General features: G+C 46.6%; 1 protein-coding gene across 1 annotated transcript; it reads right to left on the reverse strand.

Annotated features, from left to right (window-relative positions):
* Nucleotides 1-1,430: 1,430 nt before the first annotated feature.
* On the reverse strand, nt 1,431-22,289 carry SVOP (SV2 related protein). The gene is made up of 16 exons (XM_064726472.1): nt 21,449-22,289; nt 19,259-19,419; nt 16,383-16,468; nt 15,394-15,492; nt 14,078-14,149; nt 13,192-13,316; nt 11,385-11,448; nt 10,729-10,854; nt 9,628-9,756; nt 9,204-9,277; nt 8,854-8,930; nt 7,599-7,706; nt 6,205-6,316; nt 5,909-5,990; nt 5,590-5,679; nt 1,431-5,134 (listed from the first exon to the last, which is right to left on the reverse strand). Exons 1-16 carry the CDS (start codon nt 21,481-21,483, stop codon nt 4,946-4,948), a joined length of 1,629 nt encoding a protein of 542 aa, XP_064582542.1. The 5' UTR covers nt 21,484-22,289; the 3' UTR covers nt 1,431-4,945.
* Nucleotides 22,290-22,360: the final 71 nt, after the last annotated feature.

The raw sequence follows: 22,360 nt of genomic DNA on the forward strand, positions 1-22,360 counted from the left end.
CACTCTCCCAGGTTTCTCCAAGCCTCCTCCAACCTGGCCTTGGACACTTCCAGGGATGGGGCAGCCACAGCAAATCCCCACTTTTTTCAGTTTTATCAATTTTAATCAATTATCAGAATCAATTTTAATCAGAGGGATTAAAATTCATTTTGAGGCCAGGGAAGGTCAGGGAGTGGGGTCTGGACAATTCCTGCCTGTCCTCTGACACACACAAAGCACCACCTCCCATCTCCAGTGTCAGCACATTTTAGAAACTCCACAAGGATCTCCTGTGACCCAGAACAAAGCTGGAAGCACATCAAGTATCAGGGAAGTCAGCAAACTCCTGCCAGAGCTCAAAGAGTGTTTGGACACCACTCCCAGGGATGCACAGGGTGGGATTGTTGAGGAGTTGAACTGGATGATCCCTGTGCTCCCTTCCAGCTCAGGATATTCCACAATCCTGAGGATGAGCTTTAGAAATGCCTGAGGATGCCAAAAAGTAACCAGAGATGAGAGAATATTTCACCAGCATTGCTTCAGCCACACAAACCCTTCCAGTTCCCAATTATTTCCATTCCCAGGAAGGAGGATGGCTCTGCATCCCAGGCTGGGAGGAGGAAGATGGAAGCTCTGGGATGAAGGAAGATGGAAGCACTCTGGGATGAAGGAAGATGGGAGCTCTGGGATGAAGGAAAATGAAAGCTCTAGGATGAAGGAAGATGGAAGCACTCTGGGATGAAGGAAGATGGAAGCACTCTGGGATGAGAACACCCAGCATTAACATGAGAAGGATTTGCAGCTCCTGAGTCATTTTGACTCATCCTTCAACCACCTCCTGCCTGTAAATTATTGGGCATCAAAATGAGAATATCAGTGACAGGGTGGAGGAAAATAGGGTTGGGCACTTAATGATGGTTTAGAAAAGTGATAGGGAAATGAAGGGTTTGTACTGAAATGGAAATGAGTAGAAGGAACCCTCCCTGCCCCAAAGTCCAGACACATGTGGAGCCACCTGATGCCAGCACACCCAGGGAAACTGAATTAAATATGAAAATCAATTAAAGATTTTAAGAGAATTAAAAAAATATATAGAATCCCAGAATGGTTTGGGTGAGAAAGAATCTAGAAGCTCATCCAGTCCCACCCCTGCCATGGGCAGGGACAATTTCCCCTCTCCCAGGTTGCTCCAAGCCCTGTCCAACCTTGCCTGGAACATTTCCAGGGATGCAGCATCCAGAATATTTTGCTGTAGTGAGGTTATTTACAATGGGAACAGGAATCCTGTGACTTTTCTTTACATCTAAATGCACAAAACAAACAGAAAATGAGTCAGACCTGCAGATGCTGAGCCCTGTAGCTCAAACCTCTGAACACCAAGACAAAAAAAACCAAACCAAACAAAAGAAAGCTATGATTCCTCCTAAACATCCCCCAGAAGAGCCAAAAACTTATTTCCTGAAAAAACTATTTATTTGTTTAACATAAAATATCTAATGTGGACTTCAACTCTCCAATGCCATGTCAGGAACAGGAACCAGAGGAGTATTTTACAACAAGCTTGAGATACACCAAGTTTTTCAACATTAAAATGTAAATCCAGCTTAGAAACTGTACATTCAGCCATGGAAACATTCACTGCTTTTCCAGCAAGTATTTGGGAATAACAAATCATCCCATCCAAACACATCTGGGGAATTACATTCCCACACCAGCTTGGCAAAACCAAATCCCACAATTCTGTTTGAATTCCAAAGGATCTCACTTTCCTGTTTGAAACAAAGCAGTAATTCCTTTACCAGTGAGAAATACTCAGTGTGGACAAGGATTCTTTGGAATATTTTGTACCTAAATGGTGCTGCCCTACTGATAAAATCTATAGTGGTGGTTTACAACTGGTGTGTGTCAACCCCAGTGTTCTCAGTGAACAAGCTAAAATGGCCTTCTCTTATTAATTATATGCAAATTCCTGCAAATCCTCAATTCCAGCTCCGTTTCTGCAGTGCCCAATGGGCTCCTGCTGAATTCAGCCAGGTGGGATCAGCTGTGGGGGGCTCCTTTCATTCAGCTGATCCAAAGCCCAGGGATATCCACAGGAGATTTTCCCAGATTTCAGTGAGCTTTGGATCAAGCTTTAACAAAATCAAAGATCCAGCAACAACAATATTGGTATTTCTATCCTTAAATAGATTTTTTTTTTTAGTGCAGAATTCATAAAAAGTGAAAAGCAAAAATGCCTTCCATTTTTTGGTTAACACTGTAAATGTCACAGGTTAAAACTGATCTGTTCAACAGCATGGAAAATGTTGCATTCCCTATAAACCTTTACCTGGGAAGTGGCTTATCTGTAGGATCCAGGGGTGCATGAACAGAGAAACTTCACCTAAAACTCTCTAAAGGCTGTTGAATGCAATTCCATAAAACTGCTGAATATTCACCTAAAAAAAAATGGAGTGAGATGTGAACATTACCCCAGAAAAGCAGAATTTTAACTCAAGGCATTGATTAACAAACTGGGCCATGGCCTGTCCTGCACTTTGGATTCTCTGTCACCTCCACCCAGGCTCCGTTCCAGAGTTTTGGGATGCAAACACAGCTCATGGAAAGCCCAAGGAAGGAAGCATGGAAACACCTGGGGGGGCTGGAATGGCCTCGAGGGCCTCCAGCAGCAGCAGGGTGAGGATGAGGATGGAATGTCAGAGCTGTCACTGAGGGGTGATCCCAGCTCCAGCAGATCCCAGCTCCAGCAGCTTTTCCAGCTCTCTGGCCACACATGTGGGGTAATATCTGATTAAACCCACCCAGGATCTGCTTCCTCACTGCTGTGTCCCATATCCACCAGGTGAAAGCAGAGGTTCCCCATCCCTGGAAGTGCTCAGGGTCAGGTGTGGATGGGGATTGGAGCAACCTGGTCTAGTGGAAAGTGTCCCTGCCTGAAGGAGCTTTAAGGTGCCTCCCAACCCAAAGCACTTTGGAATTCTGGTATTCCATGGAATAAATCTCTCTGGCTCTGCTCCAGGCTCACAGGGAGAAGGATCCAGCTCCAGCCTGGCAGAAGGAGGGAGGGGAACAGATGAGCTGTGCTTGTGTCAGTGCCAAGAGAGCCCTGGCTGTTTACTGGGATCAGCTGGAGCTTGATTTTGGTGGAGCGTGAGGACACAGGGACAGGGACACAAAGGGAACCAACCCAGCTGGAAGGGACAGAGGGTTCTGTGCCACCACCCACAGCTGAGCCCAGGGATCCCTTGGGAGCTGAATTCATTTCCATCTCTCTGGGAAAAGCCAAGTTTGCCTGTTTCCACCAACCATTCCTGCAATCCTTCACTGAGTCACCAATCTCCAGTGGGACTGGATGGACCAAACTCTGCTCTCAGCAGAAATCCCTCCCTCACACAATTTCAACCTTTTTCATCAGTTTCCTGGCTTTCTTTAAAGATTTTTCCACTCCTGTTTTCCCCTCAGTCTCCACACAAGCAGCCTGGCACGTGGGGGAGCACGGAGTGACCTCAGAGCTGTGCCCCTCAGTGACAGCTGAGCCCCACAGAGCTCCCTTGGACTGCACCAAACATGGACTTGGACACCTATTCCTGACCCCAGGAATGGCACCTGCTTCCCAGGATACTTCAAATGTTCAAGTGTACAAATGTGCTGCACATTTACCTGTGTTCAGGTGAGTCACTTGTCAGACAGACCACAAACCCCCACAGCTCCCACAGCCTCACCAAGTCCATCTCACCCATTTTTGGCTGTGTGTCCCAAGGTCTGGAATCCTGAACATCCACTGAGGCACATCTCAGATCTCTGCACATTCCCACAGACTCTGCCACCTGAGCTGTGCCCAGGGACAGGTTTGTGACAAACCAGACGAGCCTGCCCTCACCTTGTCCTCACCTGAGCTCTGTTACATTCCCTGACAAGAGCAGGATCATCCCCTGAGGAGCCACACCTGAAGGAGGGATGCTCCTCATCCAAGGGCACTGCAGATGGGCTCTTCCCATGCTTTTGTTCATTTATTCCAGCTACATTCCTCTGTCACCAATGTACAATCAGCAGGAAAGGTCCTGCCCAGCTGCCAGGGAGTGGCTCCATCCCAACACCAGCTGGGGCCGCCCCACCATGAGGATGTGCCCAGGAAATGGAGCAGGGACACACCTGGATCCACACAGAGAACCCCAGGAGTGAGAACCTCCTCACTCCAAGCAACAGAGAGAGCTCAAGGTCCCTGGCAATACCAGAGAAGTCCAATTCTGCTCCAAAACTCGAGGATTTATGCATTGGACTTGATGAGCTTGGAGGTCTTTTCCAGCCTCAATGATTCTGTGGTTTACATTTCTGCTACAAGGTCCCAGCTCTGCAGCAACACCACCCTCCCTGCTCCATACCCACCTGGGATGGGAGAAACAGTCAGAAATCAATTTCCAAGCAATCCAACTCTCCAGAAACAAAACCCAACTGGAAAGCTTGGGTTGGTTTGACAGAATCACATTTTGGTGATGGTTTTGATGGCTAAAAGTGCAAGGCAGGCATTTAATCCATAGTGGTAGGGATGGAATCCACCCTGTGCCAGGCCAGGGCCACCCTAAAGATGAACCTCTTGGTTTCAGGCATCAAGAGCTCAGTGTTTTAATGACAGCTTATGCTGGGCTGCAGTCACTTGGCATTTGCTTGGCACAGGACATTTTAAGCTGAAGAGCTGACCATGCAAGCACGACAGACTGAAGAGAAACCCTTCCTGCTAAACTTCCAAGGATATCTGGATCAAAGGCCTCTCCATCCAAAAAAGTTTTGATGAGTGTGAGCAACGAGCAGCAGAAAACACAATTTGCTGAGGTTCAACCCCAAACTCCTGCAGTTTGACACGTGAGGATGGCAGTGATGGTGGTCAGCTTTCCATGCTTCAGGCTCGGAGGTTTTGTGAGACACCTTGCTCCTATCCTTCATTCTTCCAGCAGGTTTCCATGTCCCATCATTCCTGTGATTCCCCTGGGGAATGAGATCCTCTGCCCACCATCTCCTGGCCCCATTCCTTGTGGCTGGACTCCTGCAGGCCACGGCCCTTGGTCTCGATGGGCAGGAAGCAGGAGGCCAGGGCAGCCAGCAGGCAGCAGCCACTGTAAACCAGCAGGGTCAGATAGACTGAAGATTCCAACATCACCTGCAGGAGAAAGGCAGGGAATGCAAAACAGCACCTCAGCATGGAAATAAACTGCTGGAGCAACAGAAGACACTGGTGGAACAACTGGAATTTTAATCGTTGTATTGGGAATCAAGTTTAATTTGAAGTTTCTGGAAAGGAGGGAGATTTTATAGATCGTGCCAGGAAAATGGACAGTGGTTTAAGCTCTCAGAGGGGAGGATTAGACTGGATTTTAGGAAGGAATTCTTCCCTGTGAGGGTGGGAGGTCCTGGCACAGGCTGTTCAGAGAAGCTGTAGCTGCTCCATCCCTGGAAATGTCCAAGGACAGAGCTTGGAGCAACCTGGGATAGTGGAAGGAAAGCAGGTTCTGCATCACCTTCATGGAATCATGGAATTGCAAAAGCTGGAAAAGACCTCCAGGATCATCAATCCAAGCTTCCTGTGTGTCCAGTCTCAGAGGAGAAGGGATTTACCTGTGCAATGAACGGGGTTATGAGGGCTCCCACTCTGGCCATTCCACTGCATGTTCCCAGGCCCAAAGCACGTGTGGCTGTGGGATAAACCTGTGGAAAAAAATTCATCTCATCAATCCCAGTGGGAAGTTTTCCTTCTTCCACTCCTAAATCAATGGGAATTAATAAATGGTGCCACAGCACATTCTGTCAGACAATGACAATGGGATCTACAGCTCCAGTCTGGGGTGAGGTCCATTGGGAACAGGTCATCAAAACGACTTTCCCACCCTGTTCTCACTCCCCTTGAATATTCCCATCACCACAACAGCCCCCTTACCTCAGGAGTGTAAACATAGGCAGCCTGAAATCCTCCTGAAATAAAAGCTCTTGCAATGAAGAGCAGCACAGTAAGAACATTTCTGTGAGGAGAAAGAGAAGAGCAGAGTTTGGGTTTCACTTGGATTTCACTTTTCCTTCCCTCCCAAACTCTGGTGAGAAAACCCAACCCCAGCCTTAAATCCTCCTCCAGCTGAGCACGACCATCCCACAGCTTTTCCAACCAGCTCTCCCACCACAACCAAGAGAGAACATGGAGAAATCCTTCACTCCAGCCGTTCCCTGTGCTGGACTCACCTTCCAACACAGAGAAAGAGCAGGAGGCTGCAGAAGGAGAAGACAAGGAAGGACAGGGCCATGGTTTTCTTGCGGCCGATGCGGTCGATGATCCACAGGGTCACCAACACACCTGTGGGAAGAGACCAGGACACCCTTGGGAATCAAGCAAAGAGGGGCTGCAGCAGATTTAACACAGCCTGGGTGGTTTAGATTGGAAATTTTGGCTTCTCTTTCCAAACCTCTGCTGGCCCCAGGCAGGGCTGTGGGATGGATTGCTGCTGGTGCCATGTGGAAACAGCAATTCTGTGTCCCAGCTGCTCCACAAATGCACAAATCCCCACTCCCATCCAGGGATTACTGATGGGAATGCCTAAAACACCTGCTCATGGCTCACTGGAAGAAAAGAAAAGAACTTCTGCTCAACTTCTGGCCATTGCTCCCTGCTGGATTTAAGGGCTCTTTAGAATGTGGTATTTTCTTTCTGTTCTGTCATTTAGATGTTTCACCAAATTATTTCTCCCCTGATTTTTGATAGGAAATAGATCAAGCTCAGTAAATCTCACTATTAGATCTTCCCTGTACTGCAATTTTCCCAGATCCTTTCAAAAGCTGATGCACAGCAGGAGTGGGGATTATTCCAGCATCAGTGCCACATCCAGAGGGACCCTGTCCATATTTCTCACTCCCACCTCAGTGTGTGTGAGGATCAAACCAGACCTTGCAGCCACAGCACCACTCCAGGCACCCACTCTTTTTTCCTGGGTATCCTTCCCAAAATTCCTGCTTGGCAGCACACTCCTCTTAGCAATGACTGTGCATATTTCTCAGTCATACTTGCAATTTATCATTCATTAAGTGGCTTCTCCTTGAGCTTTTAGCCCTGAATGAGGATCCAGATGAAAACATCCTGATCCCTGTCTCTGGTGCTGCTTCAATCACATTAACACTGGGAGATCTCCTCCATCTGAAGGATCAATGGCTGTTCCACACTATTTTGCTTATCCTGTGCCAGACTGTGCATTGAAATTTGCTGGAATTGCCTGAAATTCCCAGGATCAGGACTGAGGCTGGATGCAGGGATTTAAGGAGCAAGCTCTCCATGGATTCACTCTACCCATCATCCTTTGAAAGTACTTCTGGAAAGTAATTTATGGATAGAAATTCCAGTGTTTCTGCCCCTTGGATTGAGGTTTTGCTCCTCCTGAGGTGTTGCTGGGTTGGAACACACAGAGGGGCCATTCCAGAGCAAGGACTGAATTTTTCTGGAGTGATCCCAGGGCAGGGAGAATCCACAGCTACAGCAAGGAGCTCTGAGTGCTGTGGGAAGCATCAGGCCAGAAATCCCAGTCCAGAGCTCATTTCCACACCCTAAACCATTCCCAGGAAAAACTGGAGCTTCCCATTGTCCTTACCAGGGAATTCTGACAGGGTTGTCCAGAGCAGGTCAGTGTAATCTTCCTCTGTCAGGTACTCACAGGTCAGGCTGCACTTGGCTTTCACTTCCTGCCTTCTGCTGGATACTGCAGGGAGAGAAAAGGACAAATATTCAATATATTTTAAGCAAACTCTTCCCTGTTTACCCTTCCTGCTGGGTCTCTCTTTTTTACTGCTGAAATTTAGGAAGGGATGGGCTGGAAGGACTGGGATGGATTCACTGCACCCAGCATCCTTTAAAATACTCCTGGGAAGTTGTTCAGGGATAGAAATTCAAGTGATTCTCCCCCTTTGATTTAATTGTTATTCCTCTTCTGAATGCCTGAGATGGAATTCAGAGTCAGAGGGGCATTGAAGAGCAATGCTGGGTGATTTTGCCTGAAAACACTGAACATTTATAACATTTTCTGTGACAGGTGAAAATTCCACCTCCTTATCAGCTGTACAGCCAGAATTATTTTCCAGCCCAGGGCTCAGGACAGAATTAACTCCAATAATTCAGTTTCTGCCACCACAAATTGGGATCCCAACACTTCCTACACTCTGAGAATACTGAAAAACCCCATGTCCTTATAAAAACAAGGGTTTTTAAGGGCCACATCCTCCTCTGGGGAGGCAAACCTGAGTCAGAGCTCTCAGAGCTCATCATTGCTGCTCAGCCCTGGAATCTGGGGCTGCTCCAACTCTCCTCAGCCACCTTTTGTCATTTCCCAACTTCCAGGCAGTTTTCCCTAATTACAAATGTTCTGAATGCAATCATTCCTCCCCTGGGGAAATCAAACTGTTCAAGCCTCTTCTTAACTCAGTCAAAGCACCTTCTTTTTCCCCCAAAAAAATTCTGCAACACAAAGGATGCTGATTTCCCACCATTATCTTTTTTTCTCAGCAGGTTTTCCCATCTTGAGAAGCCAGGAGCTCCACAGCAGCAGTTTATTTCTCTCAGAACTAATTAAACCTGTCAAATCTGCAAACTTCTATTTATTTAATCACTTTTTTAAAATCAAGAGGATCAGATAACAGGTCTGCCTTGAAGGTTGTCTTGCTGTTTAACATTTTGGGATCAAAACAACTTCAGGATCTCTCTGCACTGGGCAGAAATGAGGAAATATTTAAAATAAACTTAAACTCAGCCATGTTCCTTTTTCAAACCACCAGCAGAAGGTGATCTAATCAAAGATATTCCAGCAGTTTTAATAGGACAAATTTAAAAAGAACAGATGGAGCAATACTCACTGCTGCAAACATCTCCTGCTTGGAAGAGCTCTGTAGTTAATAAAACTAACCCATAATATGAAAATGCATTGGAAAACCTGCAAGGAAGCAAATGAGAGAGGAAGTTTCAGCTGGTCCAATTTAAAGGAAACACCACCAATCAAAAGTTCTACCTCAAAGCTATTTCAGCATTCAGAAAATTAATGGGCAATTTGATTTGGAATGCTTGGATGGTTGAATAAATTACAAATCAACACAGGTTGGGTTTTTTTTTGTTTGGTTGGTGTTTTTCTGAGGAGGAAGTTGCTGTATTTGTGTAAAATCCCTTCAGTAAAACCCATTTAGAGCTGAAACTTCAGGTTTTTTCTTACCAAATAAACCAGAGCAACAACGTGGTCCAGCGGAAATGGGGGGTGAAAAGATCCCTCATTTTGCCTCTGTCCTCCTGTTGGGAACAAGCAGAAGTTGGGTGATGAGGGACAGCTAAAGTGCCAAATTTCATCTTGTTTCATGCATTCAGATCCAGGAATTCTGACCTGAGCTCTTCAACAACCTCAAGGTTTGGTTTTCTTTAATGACAGTGAGGTTAAAGAACATTAAATGCCCCTTTAGCATTAAAATGCCCATTTTAAAGCTGCTTTTCACTTCCAAATGAGAAATTAACTCCTCCTCAGTAAAAAAGAAGCCTAAATGATCAAACCTCTTATTTTTTTTTTGCCTATTTGAGACATTAAAATTGACAACACATTGATGATTTGCTCACAAACCCCCTTGGTTTCACTGTTGTGTACATACCTGCCTGGACACCACCAGTTTTCCCAGGGGCATTGGAGCTCCATTTTCTGTGGCAATCCTCTTCAAGGTGGCCAGAGCCTTCTCCTGGTTCCCAGATAAAACATCATACCTGGCACTTTCTGGCAGCCACTGAGGGAGCAGAGCAGGGCACACACACACAGGAGGGAGTCACAAGCAGCAATAAATAAATCTGGGATTTTCCTTGGGGGAATCTCAGTGACTCCAGCAGATTCTCACATAACAAAGGGTTACAGAGCTAAGCTGGAAGAATTCCAAGGAAGAATTCTCTCATCAGCTTTAAAAACTGCAATTCCCACTTTTCCCATCACTCAGAACCCCTTCCCTTCCATTCCTTTGGGTTTATCCCTGAGAGCTTTTGGGAATTTTTGCAGGTTTTTCACATTATCCCTTCTGTGCAGGAATGGCAAAGCATCCAGAGCAGATAACAAGATGCTCCTGGCATTCCAAAATTTATGGAATTTTGGGAATAAAATTTATGGGTTTAGGCTCTTTTTAATTTAGAACAACCTTGTGATCACCTGGAAAACTGGAGATATTCCTGAAAAACTAAGGAATAAAAAAGGCTGCTAAACCACCAGACAAGGACATTTATCTATGAGGAGACTGAGTGATTGGCAAAGATATCACCTAATAAATTATAAAATATATCAGATATTTTAGAATCTGGCCTGCACTCTGCAGATTCTATCCCTGATTTGGGAGGATTCTTAAGTGGAAATTGATTCTAGAAGTGACAAAATCTAAAGAGGGTTTAGGGAAATAGCAACAGCTTTTGATAGAAAAGCTGTTAATTCCACTGAGCTTAGTTGAAATAAAATAATTAGATTGGAGAGGGTTCCAGGTCTGATTTCACCAAATTCCAGCCCTGCAGAAATTACAGTCACATCAACACAACTCCCCCTGGAATGTTTTTCCCAGCACCCTGTTGAAACTGCATTTTTTGATCATTATTTCAGTTATTTCACAGAATACACCACCAGAGAGCTCAAAAACTGCCCTGATTCCCCTCAGCTGGGTCACAGAATGGGGTGGAGGGATGGGAATTGCAGGAATTCCATGAATCCATGAGGAAATACCTACAAAACACAGGCCAGCAAAGAGCAGGAGTGGGAGGGCAGAGAGGATGAGGAGCCAGCGCCAGCCGAGCGTGGGCATCACCACCACTGCCAGGAGCACCTCAAACACTGTCCCAAGGGCCCAGAACACCTGCAAGAGGGAAAAACAACAGAAAAAATGAGGAATGGGATGTCCCCAAAACCTCTGGAACATTCCAGGCTGTGCTCACCAGGGAGGGCTGGAGAGAGAAATTCCAGGGGTGAAAATTCTGCCTTAAAATATTCCAAGGGCAAAATTCTGCCCTGAGTGATTTTGATAGGTTTGGATGAAAATGTGGAGGTGAATTTAGCACTGAATTTGTGGAGCTGTCAGCTCTCCAAATCCATCACTGAGATGGATTTTACTACAAAATCATGGACACCCAATGCTCCTCTTGTGCTCGCTCTGCAGCCCTGGGTGCAAAATAATTTGGAAAAAGGAAAATTCAACAGCAAGAGTGGAGTGTGACAGGAAAATTTTCTGCTGCTTTTGGAGCTGGGCTGGTTCCAGAGCTCAGGAGCTCCACCAAGATGGACAGGCCAGGCCTGGCTGCAGCTCTGAGGGCATTTCCAGGCAGGAGGATGGAAGGGATGTGACCACCAGAGGATTTGTCCCCTGAGGACCAGAATGCACCCACTCACCTCTATTAATAAAATGCATTTTGCTCTGGCTTTCATTGGCAGGAACTCAGCATATAAAGTTACCCTAAAAGAGGGAACAGAGAGGAAAATGTCAGCACAGAGAGGGAAATGCCACAGGTTCAAACATTCCTTTTGCCTTTTATAAAGGTGCCAGACTCAGAGCAGCAACTCAAAGCTCTCCCTGTCCCCAGAGCCAGCCAGGCTGTGACACTGGGTCACACCCCCCTTCCACCCCAGAATAAACCTTTCAACACTGCAACAGAGGACACAGTTTGCTCTTTTTGTGTGGTTTTGTGGCCCCATGGTCAGTTAAATGCAGATCTTGATGCTCATATTTGCAAAGTCCATTGGAAATACAATTTTATTGGGTATTTTCAGTGTGGTCCATCAGAATTCAACACGAACTCTTGCTGGATAAAGAATTTCTTCAGGGCTTTACAACTGGCTCAGAGAATTCCCACCCATCTCCTGTGCCAGGGTTCAATTCTCCAAAAGGGGAATTATTTCATGTCGCTGATAGAAAATAATTTGCATTCTTTTATTGTGGGATTCAAAGAGCAACCACTGAGGCTTTGTTTCATGCCTGTGCCAAGGAGTGATGGCAAAGCTTCTCCAGGAGGAATTCCTGAGCAGGAATTCCAGTCCAGGCTCTGTCATCTCTTTCAAACTGGGAAGGTTTGGCTTTGCTCTGTTTGCATTCCATTGACTCAGTCTGTTCCTGCTTCCTTTGAGGTTTGGGACAAAATTCCTACAAACTTCAAGAGTGGATTGATCTCTGAGGAGCTGCCCAGTTTGTGGAAAGCAGAAGTTTCACACAATATTTCATTCAAGCAGAGATTCACAGAACTCAAATCACATCTTAAAGTGCAGCTCAGGTCTCTCTGCAGTGCAGAGAAAACAGGAGCTGGTGAATGACCCCAGCAAAAGGAGGACATGGAATTGTTGGAGCCAATCCAGAGGAGGAAATGACTCTCACTCCATGGAGATCCAGGCAAAAATCACACCAAAATCACTCCAAAATCCCACAGCTTAAGGAATTAGAAAGGAGCTACATTTCCTGCTTCATCCTTGTCTATCCCTCTGTCAAATAAACCCTTTTATAGCCAGAACAGGAAACAGACTCAGGGAGGATGGGATCCACCTGGAGAGCTGCAACTGCCTCTGGATTTTCTCTCATGAAGCCACAGAACCTCAGTGGGCCCAGAACAGTGGCCCTGGCTGGGCTGCACCTGCAGCTCTGGGTTTTTATCTGGGATTGGCCATGGAAAAGCCACTGGAAAGGAATCATGAGCCATCAATGCAAGCCAGGCTCTCCTGCTCCAAAACAGCACCTCCAGAAGGCAAAAAAATCAATTCTTGGTAAGGATAAAAGGCTACAGAGAGAGAAGAGAGAATGGCTGCACCCTTCTCTTTACATTTATAATTAAAAGCCTTGAGCAGGGTTATTTATTGCAGGTGGAAAATTTATGGATTCCTCTCTTCAGGAATCCATAAATTCCTGGATCCTGGCACTTCCTTTTCCTTCTGAGCCATCTCCAGTGCTCAGGTCTGGGCTGTGTGGGTTTGAAATTCCAGCTCAGGGTGAGATGGGGAATTCAGGCTCTGACTGAGCAATAATCTGGGGTTTTACAGTCAGACTCAGGGCTCAGCTCTGCCTCCAAATCCTGCTTTGTTCAAGGCATGACCTGCCCTGCAACAAGACCAAGGTTTGGGGTGGCAGAACAGAAACAAAACTTCAGTCCTACAGGAGAATCTCATGAGAAGGAAAGAGAAATGAGGGATTTTTGAGTTGTGAGTATTTACTTACGACTGAGGCACTCCTCCAATGCCAAAGCCCACCAGGCCCCTCAGCACCAGGATCCAGCTGTAAATGGGAGCAAATCCACTGAGGATCCCATAGTAGAGAGTCCACAGCACGCTGATCTTCAGGCCCTGTGTTCAGCAAGAGTTAAAAATCACAAATTAAAGTGTAAAACACAAATTAAAGTGTTAAAACAGAGCTTCAGATGCCTTCTGTTTCACAGGAGCTTGTTGGAGATTTTTTCAGGGATGGCTCAGAAGGCAGCTGTGAGGAGCAGGTTCTCACAGCCTGCTTCTGTGAACAGCAGAGGTTCTCAGGTTATTTTTAATTACAAGTAAAAGTGACAAACAGGAAGGCCTTGAGAACCTGGCATACCAGGGTTCTCAGGCAGCTTTCTCATAACAAGTGGATGTTCTATCTTTGGCTGTTTTGGGAAAGCAAGAATAATTTTGAGAACCCAAATCTTGGTATTGGAAACATAAGGAGGGGTTGGTATGTTATCTCTGACCTATTGTGAGCTCAGATTTTGCAATATGCATGAGCTTGATTAACACTGTTATAAAAAGTGTCTGATTGATTAATAAATGGGAGTGATGCTGATCAATGCAAGGTGGATCTCTCCCTCCGACTTCAACAGGAGCTCAGCTCTGGATGTGCTTAGTGCTGCTTGGTGTACATGGACATTTGGGATTGTGGAATCCTGGAATGATTTGGGATTGGAAGGGGCCTTAAAGCTCATCCCATTCCAGGTGTAGGAACACCTTCCATTATCCCAGGGTGCTCCAACCTGGCCTCAAACACTTCCAGGCAGCCACAGCTTCTCTGGGCCAGCTGCACTGAAATATCTATGCAGAAATATTGGGATAGATCCCAGCAGGAGCTGCAGACTTACTGTTTTCCTCCCATACTGGTCTGAAATGTTTCCCCAGAGGGTGGAGCTGGACATCATTCCCACAAACACCACCTGTGGAACAACAGGGAAAAAAAAATCTTTCCCTTAACAAGTGAAAATTCCAGTGTGACAAACACAGAACACAAATTTCCAAGGAAAACAGAACATTTCAGCCCAAAACAGAGTGAGATGTGCAGGAGGTCAGAGAATGGGTTGGGAGGGAAAGGACCTTAAAGATCATCCAGTTCTCTCTGGGCTGGAGCAGGGAAGCAACAAGGTCCCTCCTCAAGTCAGCTTTGCATTAAAAAATCCATCAGTGACAACCCAGACAATCCCAGTTTGGCCCGGACTGGGAACACTGGTATTGTCACATTGTGAGTCCAGCCCTGGAAGACACAGAGATCTCCAGCTCCAGGGAAAATAATCCTGAATAAAAGCTCTGGAGCTGTTGGTTGAGATCTGCAGGATCTCATTGAGGATTCTCTCCTCCAGCCTCCTACCACCATCCTCAGCAGCTCCCAGGTTTGAATGGAGATAAAATTACAACTTCAAAGTTTACAAAAGTCTGAAGTGTGAAAGAAAATACCCAGAGGTGCCACTCGCACCCAGGGATGGGACATTCATGGGATTCAAGGACACCAATCTGCTGAGCATTTGAAGGATTTTACACAAACAAAGGGCATTAAAAACTAAAGGAAAGAGAAATTCAGGGGGAAAAGTCCCTGCATTTAACAGTGGAGAAGGGTTTCCAAATTTGTTTTCTTATCCCTAAAGGCACTGCAGGATTCCAACATCACAGCACATTCCTTGGAGGTGGTGTTGTAAGATCTCTGCTTCCAAAGATCACTGGATAATGCCAGAATTATTTAGGCTGGAAAAGATTTCTGATATCATTGAATCCAACCTCAAAAATCAACTTTTTATTCTCTCTCAGGGCTCTCAGCATGTCAGAAAGCCTAAATGTGAGGAGAGAGAATAATTTGCAAGCAAGAGAATAAAAATTTACCAATTTTTAAAAAATTAATCAAATTGTTTGAATTTTAGGATAAATCTGAGTGAATTCATAGGTTTTCCTAGAAATTACACAAAACTTTGAGCCTGAAACCTGAAAACTGCCCTCAGTTCTCACTGAAATTCATTACATCAATCTTTAAAAAAAACTTCTACAAATCTTTTTTTAAAAACCTCCTATAAACTTCCAAGCAAAGGCCACGAGGAGATTTAATTTTGGGGGATAACAAAGCAAAAATGTCTGGATAACAATGATGGCAAAAGCTCAGGGAAGACAGGAGCTGTCAGGTATTTATTTTTCCTACCGAGGTGAGCAATGCAACCTGCCAGCTGGGTAAGCGCCACTCACAGTGCAGCTGAGGAGCAAGGATACTTAAAATCATCATTTCCATGGCATCTGCCATCTGCAGGGGGAAAAGAAAGCAAAAATCAACAATTTCCTGCAAGTCAGGTGGATTTAGGAGTCAATATTAGGCCTTGGTGACATTTCCGTGATGTTCCCACCTTGCGGTTGAAGAAAATGTTGAATATTTAATATTTAAAGTCATTTCTGATTGTCAGCACTTTTAGTAACTCTGGCAGAGAGGATTTAAAGAGGTGAATGCAAAGGTTTGGCTGGTCAGTGACACAGTTCAGTCACTTCCATAGTGCAAATTCCAGATTTCAGCTTCTTCCCACATGGATTCAGTCAGGAGTGTTGAATATCTTGTGATTATTCCCTTAAACACTCCTGGATTTGCATTGATCACCCTGAAACCAAATTCCACAGGTGATTTAGGATCTAACCATGGCACATTCCAGCTTTTCACATGGATAAAAGCCAGTAAATACAGCTCCAGGCATCAGGATCCTGAAATGCACCACAGGAGGTGGAACAGAGCTTCAGAGAGAGCAGAAAAATGCAAACCAAGATTTTTTTATTGTTGATATCAACGTTAAAAGTGGAAGTGCTGGGTTGCTGCTCCTCTGAACCTGAGATTTCAGCAATCCTGACTGATACAGACAACTGAGTGGCAGCTGATGGGAGCAATGTGCCAAAATCACTGCAGGAGCAGCCTGGAACCTCTTTCATTTGAAACCAACCTGAAGAATTTAAATAATTTTCCAAACCCTGATTTCTAAGAACTTCAGAGACAAATCCATCATTACCCCTCACAACAAGGCTGAGTGCTGCTGTTGGTTTAGAATTCCCAGTGAAATTCTTGCTTTATTGTAAATTTATTTGAAAATTATTTGAAATCCCTGAGGTTTCCTAAGTGTTGATCATGAATTGATCCTGATCCCAATTACTTGCCCATGCCAATCCAGTAATGACAGAGAGCTTCCACTGGAACTTCCCAAATCCAATGGCTTCCACTGCATCCTCCACCATGAAAGTATCTGCAAAGAAAACAATTCCAGTGGATTACTTCCTGAGAAAAAAACAGCCCTTGAGAGAGAATTTTCTGGTTTAATTACTAATTAATTGGGCTAATCTGCTGAGATCTCAAATCTATACCAGAGCTACTTAGGTGTAATTATACAATTCCTACTCAGGAAAACCTCTGTGGCCAAAATAATTGGAATTATTCCTAGAATATTTTAACCACATGGAGGTAAATCAGTGTGGCACCCACAAATCCAGCCCATGTTCAGCCTCTTCCTCCTGCAGCCACTGAAATGCAATTTTCTGTGGGGAGAAACAGCTCTGTCCCATTCCACAGCACTGCTGGGAGCTGCAGGGAATATTTCAGTGCAACTTCTCATTATTCAAATCAAGAATTTCTCCAAAACACACAAATCTTAAACCCAGCTTCTGTTCAAAATGCTGCTGGTTGTTTCCCATGACATCTTTAGTTTGTTCCAGCTGGAGGTGTTCAAAGATGTCTCAAATTTGAGATGTCTCAAATTCCTTTGCTCAAATGCAAAATGAAATGACCAAGAAAAGCACATTTTGATATTTGAGTTGTTTCAATCAATTGAAGCCTCACAGTTCTCACATTTCCATCAGCTTGGAAAGGACATTGCTCAGGAAAAGCTTTGGCTGTGAGATCCCCACAGCAACACAAACCAGGAGGAAATTAAACAAAATCTAAGGGATAAAGCACAAAAAAGAATAACACCAAATTTTCACACTGTGTTAAGACAAACCCAAATTTTCTCCTCTCTCCTAAAGCAGTGAGAGAGGAGAAATTTCTCTTCTCTCCTTCCAGGCAGAGAGAGAGGCTGAGATGGAGATTCCTGATGTCCTCCAGGAAAAGAGGAGCCAGGAACTCTGCAGATTCATCTCAGCCTTGAAGGAGAGCCAGGTGTGAGCAGCTCCTGAGGGAGCTCAGGATTCCAATTCCAGTGTGGCAGCTGCATCCACAACTCCTGACAGGAGCATCCAGCACTGGGGACACAAAAAGGAGCACAGAGAGCTCCCCACAGGGAATGGGCTGATCAAACCACCTTTTTCAGCTCTAACACAATTTCCTTGAGTTATTATTTATATCTGAGCATCCTTAACTTCTCCAAACCTCCTGCACCCAGCCTGACTGGGATGAACAGATCCCACAAGGTTTTTCCTGCAGGAAAACGAGCCCTGCTCACCATGGATGGGGTTGGCAAATTCCAAACCTCCTGTACCCACTGACTGAGATGAACAGATCCCTCAAGGTTTTTCCTGCAGGAAAATGAGCCCTGCTCACCATGGATGGAGCTGGAAAATTCCAAACCTTCTGTACCGAGGCGGATTGGGATGAACAGATCCCACAAAGTTCTCCTTGCAGGAAAACGAGCCCTGCTCACCATCCATGGGGTTGGAAAATTCCAAATCCCATGTACCCAGGCTGATTGGGATGAACAGATCCCACAGGGCTTTCCCAGCAGGAAAATGAGCCCTGCTCACCTTGGTTGGGGTTGGCAAATTCCAAACCCTTTGCACCCAATTTGACTGGGATGAACAGATCCCACAAGGTTTTTCCTGCAGGAAAACGAGCCCTGCTCACCATGGATGGGGTTGGCAAATTCCAAACCTCCTGTACCCAACCTGACTGGGATGAACAGATCCCACAAGGTTCTCCTTGCAGGAAAATGAGCCCTGCTCATCATCCATGGGGTTGGAAAATTCCAAACCCTTTGCACCCAATTTGACTGGGACGAAGAGACTCCCCAAGGTTTTTCCCAGCAGGAAAATGAGCCCTGCTCACCATGGATGGGGTTGGAAAATTCCAAATGTCCTGCACCCAGCTTGACTGGGATGAACAGATCCCACAAAGTTCTCCCAGCAACAAAACGAGCTCTGCTCATCATCTAGGGGGTTGGAAAATTCCAAACCTTCTGTACCCAGCCTGACTGAAATAAAGAGATCCCACAAGGCTCTCCCAGCAGGAAAATGAGCCCTGCTCACCATGGGTGGGGTTGGCAAATTCCAAATCTCCTGTACACAACGTGATTGGGATAAAGAGACCCCATAAGGTTTTTCCCAGCAGGAAATGAGCCCTGCTCACCATGGGTGGGGTTGGAAAATTCCAAACCTCCTGCACCCAGCCTGATTGGAATGAACAGATCCCTCAAGGCTCTCCCAGCAGGAAAACGAGCCCTGCTCACCATCCATGGGGTTGGAAAATTCCAAACCTCCTGTACCCAACCTGATTGGGATGAACAGATCCCACAAGGCTCTCCCAGCAGGAAAATGAGCCCTGCTCACCATGGATGGGGTTGGAAAATTCCAAATCTCCTGTACCCAGCCTGATTGGGATAAAGAGACCCCACAAGGTTTTTCCTGCAGGAAAACGAGCCCTGCTCACAATGGGTGGGGTTGGCAAATTTCAAACCCTTTGCACCCAATTTGACTGGGATGAAGAGACTCCACAAGGTTTTTCCTGCAGGAAAATGAGCCCTGCCCACCATCGATGGGGTTGGAAAATTCCAAACCTTCTGTACCCAGCCTGACTGGGATGAAGAGACCCCACAAGGTTTTTCCTGCAGGAAAACGAGCCCTGCTCACCATGGATGGGGTTGGAAAATTCCAAACCTCCTGTACCCAGCCTGATTGAAATAAAGAGATCCCACAAGGCTCTCCCAGCAGGAAAATGAGCCCTGCTCACCATGGGTGGGGTTGGCAAATTCCAAACCCTTTGCACCCAATTTGACTGGGATGAAGAGGCTCCACAAGGTTTTTCCTGCAGGAAAACGAGCCCTGCTCACCATCCGTGGGGTTGGCGAATTCCTTGGGCACCGCAGCTCCATCCTCCAGCTCCACGGGCTCCAGCTCCGTCCTCACCCCCTCGATCTGCACCTCGTGCTCTCCCGAAATTCCATCCTCCTCCGACCTCGAGCTCTCCCCCGTGCGGCGGAACTTCACCACCCTGGAAGCACAAAAACAGCGGGATGGATCCTCCCAGGAGGATCGAAACCCTTTTCCCATCAAGGTTTCTCCTCATTCCCTGTCTCCACTCTCCACTGGGATTTGGGTTTGAGGTGTCCTACCCTGGCATGGCTACAGAGGTTGTTACTGTGCTATCCACAAAGTTATAAAACCACAGAGGTCATAAAAATATGATGGATTGATGCATATTTAATGAGATCCATGTTCGGTGGGCCTGGGTTTAATTGGAATTAAGCATTGCTGTGTCATTGAACTGGATTTAATTGGAATTAAGCATTGCTGTGTCATTGAATTTCAGGGGTTTTCAGGCAGGAAGAGCCCAAATTCCATTTCCTGAGTTGTTTTTGTGATTAAAAACTCCAGAAATGCACCAGAATTTGAAATATTATTCAGTGAAATACAATTGAGCTGAATGGATGGATTTTTTTTCCCAGCAGGATGATGATTCTGTGACTCTGCTTGCATCTTAAACAGAATAATTTAATATCATGTCTTTAATGAAATATCTGTATTTTAAGACCAGAATTTGCTAAATTGACACAGCTTTGATGTTTTGGTCAGAGGGATTTGCTCCCTTCCCACAGAGAAGGTTCTTTTCCCATTTATGAAGTTTTCTGTGGCCAAAGATTTGGGAACAGATCCTCAAAGTTCCTTCACTTTATCCAACACAGCAGAACTTTCTCCCTTTGGAAAGTGAAAATTCCTTGGATTAAAGTGAAATAGTTTTGGAAATAAATTAAATTATCCCAGAATCACAGGGAGGGACCTTAAAGATCATTCCAGCTTTGGATCCTACAAAATCTGAAATCACAAATCCAGATTTCCACATTCCTCAGCACAGAAAATAAAAAATATAGGTGCATAATTTAGGGATAGATTAAAAAAAACTGATACAAACAAAGGAAAAAAACTCCACAGGGATCATTTCTGTTCCATATTTGCCAGATTTTTCACATCTGGGACATCTCAGGGAGCTGCTGCATTTATTTGCAAAATCTCACAGCACCAAAACAGCTGCACTGGAAGGTACTTTGGGATGTATTCCCAGGTTTTGGGCTTAAAAATGGGAAAAAAAAGCTTGATAAAATAATAACCTCTGATAAAATAACCTCAGATTCTTTTCCCCGACAAGCTGAATCCTAAGCAATTGCTGGAAAAGAGCTGGAGCTCCCGTCCAAGTTAGCAGGAATGTTTTGGGACAGGGTGCTCTGTCATTGACACGAGCTCATGAATATTTAACAGCAACTTGAAACGTTCCTTCCCTGCCTGGCGGAGCCCATGATTTATAAATAGGAAATATGTTGCAAAACACCTGAGAATGGAGCAGTTGGAAAAAGCAGGTTGGTTTGAAAGGAAGGAATTGAGGGGGAAGGAAGGAATTCCTGGGGTTAAAGGCACCAAAGATTTTATCAGGTTTGGGATTGGGTTTTTGCCTTTTTTTTTTATTTTTTTTTTTTTTGCACAGATCCAGCAACCACAAATCCCAAAAATCAGCATTTTCCTCGTGCAGCTTTCCAGAAATCCCAATCCCAAGGGAGATTTTGGGGTCCCCCCCACCCCACCTTGACAGAGCAGGTTCTGCTCTGCAATTCCTCCCTGGTGAGGAGGAGGAGGATGGCGAGGAAGCACAACGTTATTTACAGCCAAACCCCGCTGCAAAGGCGATCCCGACGTTTCCTCTCCTAAAATCCTCACGATTTTATCGCAACCCTTGGTGATGCAAAATCCCCACGATTTTAACCCAAGCCAATTTTTTTTTTTTGATGGTGGTAAAAACCACGCCGAGAAAAAAACCCCGAAAAAATAAACAAACAAACAAACAAAAAAAAAAGAGAAAATCAAGCGAGACGAGTGAATTTATGTAACAAACAGCTCCTGCATCCCTCGGGATGCTCCACCCGGCGGGAAAATGGCCTTGCCCGCCGCGCTGTGAGCGGCTCCCCGGTGGCACCGGCGGGATCCCCGCGGCCGGAGGGGCCGGAGCTACTCACGGTACCGGAGCTACTCACGGCAGCTGCTTCAGCTGGAACAAATCCTCCTCCATGGCCGGGCGGCGGCTGCGCTCATCGCTCCCGCATGGCGGGCTCGGGCTGCGGGATGGAGCGCCGGGAAGGGCTGGACAGCTCCGCAGGAACCGCCGCGCCTGGCTCGGCTTAGCCGGGCTCAGCCTGGCTCGGCACGGCTCGGTTTGGCACGGCTCAGCTCAGCTCGGCATGGTTTGGCTCGGCTCGGCGTGGCTCAGCTCGGTTTAACTCGGCTCAGCGTGGCTCGGTTTAGCTCAGCTCAGTTTGGCTCGGTTTAGCTCAGCGTGGATCGGTTCAGCTCAGCTGGGCTCGGTTTAGCTCAGCGTGGATCGGTTCAGCTCAGCTGGGCTCGGTTCCCGCCCTGGCCATGGCTGGGCCTGGCTCAGCTCAGCTCAGCTCAGCGGGGTTTGGCTCAGCTCAGCTCAGCACAGCTCGGCTCGGCCCGCAGCGTTTGCCTGAGCTCGGTTTGGCTCAGCTCGGCTCAGCCGCGGTTCCCCCATGGCCCCAGCGGGGCTGGACCGGGTAAAGCCCCGAGCCCGGGCGCTGCCAGCGCTGCCCCGGGCCGTGTCCCCGGGGGTGACATCCAGCGGCACCGGGAACTCCCGGGCAGCACAACCTTTCCGGGAGGGTTTGCCCTCAAGATCCCAACCAGAGCGCCACGGCAGCGGCGGGACTGCGGTGTTGTCCCGCTGTTCTCCCAGGACACCCCGTGATGGCCGGGCAGCGCGGGGATCTGGCCCGTCACACCGGGACCGGCATGAGCCGCACAGGCTCCCCAGCACAGCCGCTGTCACACCGTGAACGGGCCCGTTTCCCCCGCTCCGGGCCGCCCACAGCGCTGCGGGCCCGCCCCCGGTGCCGCCCCCGGTACCGCCCGGCGCCATAGCCGGTCCCCGC

This window comes from Zonotrichia leucophrys, chromosome 15, assembly GCF_028769735.1.
Source record: "Zonotrichia leucophrys gambelii isolate GWCS_2022_RI chromosome 15, RI_Zleu_2.0, whole genome shotgun sequence".
Taxonomy (NCBI): Eukaryota; Metazoa; Chordata; class Aves; order Passeriformes; family Passerellidae; genus Zonotrichia; species Zonotrichia leucophrys.

Coding starts and splice junctions, on each gene's coding strand:
- SVOP (XM_064726472.1), bottom strand. CDS start 21,483: ATGGAGGAGGATTTGTTCCAGCTGAAGCAGCTGCC. Junction 19,420..21,448: donor TTCCAGCTGAAGCAGCTGCC/GTGAGTAGCTCC, acceptor TTGTGCTTCCAG/GGTGGTGAAGTTCCGCCGCA. Junction 15,493..16,382: donor TCATTACTGGATTGGCATGG/GCAAGTAATTGG, acceptor TTCCCCCTGCAG/ATGGCAGATGCCATGGAAAT.